Genomic DNA, 1,682 nt, shown 5'->3' on the forward strand with positions numbered 1-1,682 from the left:
TTTTTATAAATGACATCTTTATCTTAATTCGATTCGATTATTAGTATCAATATCGATATTTATATTATACATATCGATATAAATTTGAATTTCGAGTTTAATTTAAGAGATCGAAACGATTTATCAGATCCGATGGAACAAAATGAATCGAACGAAACGAATAATCGAAATATTGTCGATATCGTTCGTTCGATCGCAAAATTCATTAATTATTCTCGGAAGGGGATATTCATCGAGTCATCCGCGCGAAAACCAAGCATACGCGGTAATTAATTTAGAAACAATCCGAGTGTAAGTTTACGGTACGCGAACACCAACCAGACGTACCTCGAGTCGAATCGAAAACCTAACAAAGAGATCATTTAATATTCATCGCACGGAATGTGAATTTACGGTTTCCGGATTTAATGGCAATTACTTACTCTTGAACCATTTCGGCCTTCCACTCGTCTGCACCGATAGAGCCGCATTAAATATATTATTGACCACGATCGAAGACTTTCTCCTCAATTCGTTCGCCCTTCTACTTATCGTAGCCTCCTCCACCTCGTTAACGTCGTTTTGATTCTGGCTCGGGTTGACATTCGAGTAACGACGACCGGTGAGTCGGTTCCATATCATCATAAAGTCCTTCATAATGTATCGCTTAGCTATCTGTCTCTTTCTCTTTCTTTCTTTCTCTCTCTCGCTCTCTCCCTCTCTTTCTCTCTCTCTCTCTCTCGTGGAAGGCAAGGAAAGTCGCAGGTCGATCACGGCGATCACGAGAGAGATTTATCGACCCACGGATTAGAAATTCACTTGGCAAACTCGACCCTTCCCACGGGTGAGCGAGAGAGCTCGCGGTGCAACGATCGAAGAAAAAAAACTTCGAAACCGAGCTCTTTCGTTTATTAATTATATACGATCATTTGATATGCAATATCGATACGATATCAGTATAGTTTCGATAATGCAGCAAGTATTGAGTTTTAAAAGTTTAAACACGAGTGCACTGCGTACAACAGTTTCTTCCGTCACATTACGTGATTTAACTTTATTCGAGCGAATCTTCAAGATCTCTCCTCCCGTCGCACTACGTGATGTATATATTTACTTGAACAACGGTGTCTCGATTTATCGAATCATGGATCCCTCGACGAGAGAATTCCGTCAAATCGTCGTTTTGCGAAGCTTTCGGATTGGATTTAAAAATTCCTCACCGAATCTCGAACGAATACCGACCGAGCTAATCAACCGTCGTATTATTTCTCTTGGTCGACGCCTACATAAATGATGAGAGAATCGATCGTCACCGATCCACGATGCACCGTGTTTACCCGTGTCGCGAACCGCGTGCGCTTCTCTGCAAAAGTGACGAAAGCGTGGAGTATCGGCCGAGTTCAAAAAATATATTAGAGTCGTTGCTCTCCCCCACTCCCACTAGTTTCGTGATTGCGGCGCGTAGCACGTGGAGCACGAGCCAATCGGGGAGAGGCGCGGCCACCCCACCACACGTGCAAAAAGATCACGTTGGTCGTCAGGTGGAGGATAGGTTGCAGCGCGGACGACCAAAGGTCAATGGAATATTATCTCGATCGTTTATGCGAGTCAGGGGGATGCCTTTCGTTCCTTTATCGTTCGCGGGTGACATTCGCGGATAGGGGAACGCGATCCCTGCAGAGAGAGGATTTCTCTGCTCAAGT

The 1,682-nt window shown here is 43.9% G+C and overlaps 2 protein-coding genes across 2 annotated transcripts in view; one reads left to right on the forward strand and one right to left on the reverse strand.

Moving 5' to 3' along the window:
• The window catches only part of LOC102681673 (scavenger receptor class B member 1-like), a 16,061-nt gene extending 15,092 nt beyond the window's left edge, over positions 1-969 (reverse strand). The window contains exon 1 of the mRNA XM_006613391.2: positions 423-969. Within this exon, the coding sequence (XP_006613454.1) occupies positions 423-636 (214 nt within the window). The 5' untranslated portion in view covers positions 637-969. The remainder of the gene's footprint in view (positions 1-422) is intronic.
• LOC102680208 (ATP-dependent DNA helicase Q5-like) overlaps positions 1-1,081 on the forward strand; it is a 22,807-nt gene extending 21,726 nt beyond the window's left edge. Inside the window, exon 14 of the mRNA XM_031509391.1 lies at positions 967-1,081. The gene's annotated coding sequence lies outside the window, so the exon portion shown is untranslated. The remainder of the gene's footprint in view (positions 1-966) is intronic.
• Positions 1,082-1,682: the final 601 nt, after the last annotated feature.

The sequence above is a fragment of the Apis dorsata genome, unplaced genomic scaffold (genome assembly GCF_000469605.1).
Source record: "Apis dorsata unplaced genomic scaffold, Apis dorsata 1.3 scaffold_149, whole genome shotgun sequence".
Lineage (NCBI taxonomy): Eukaryota > Metazoa > Arthropoda > Insecta > Hymenoptera > Apidae > Apis > Apis dorsata.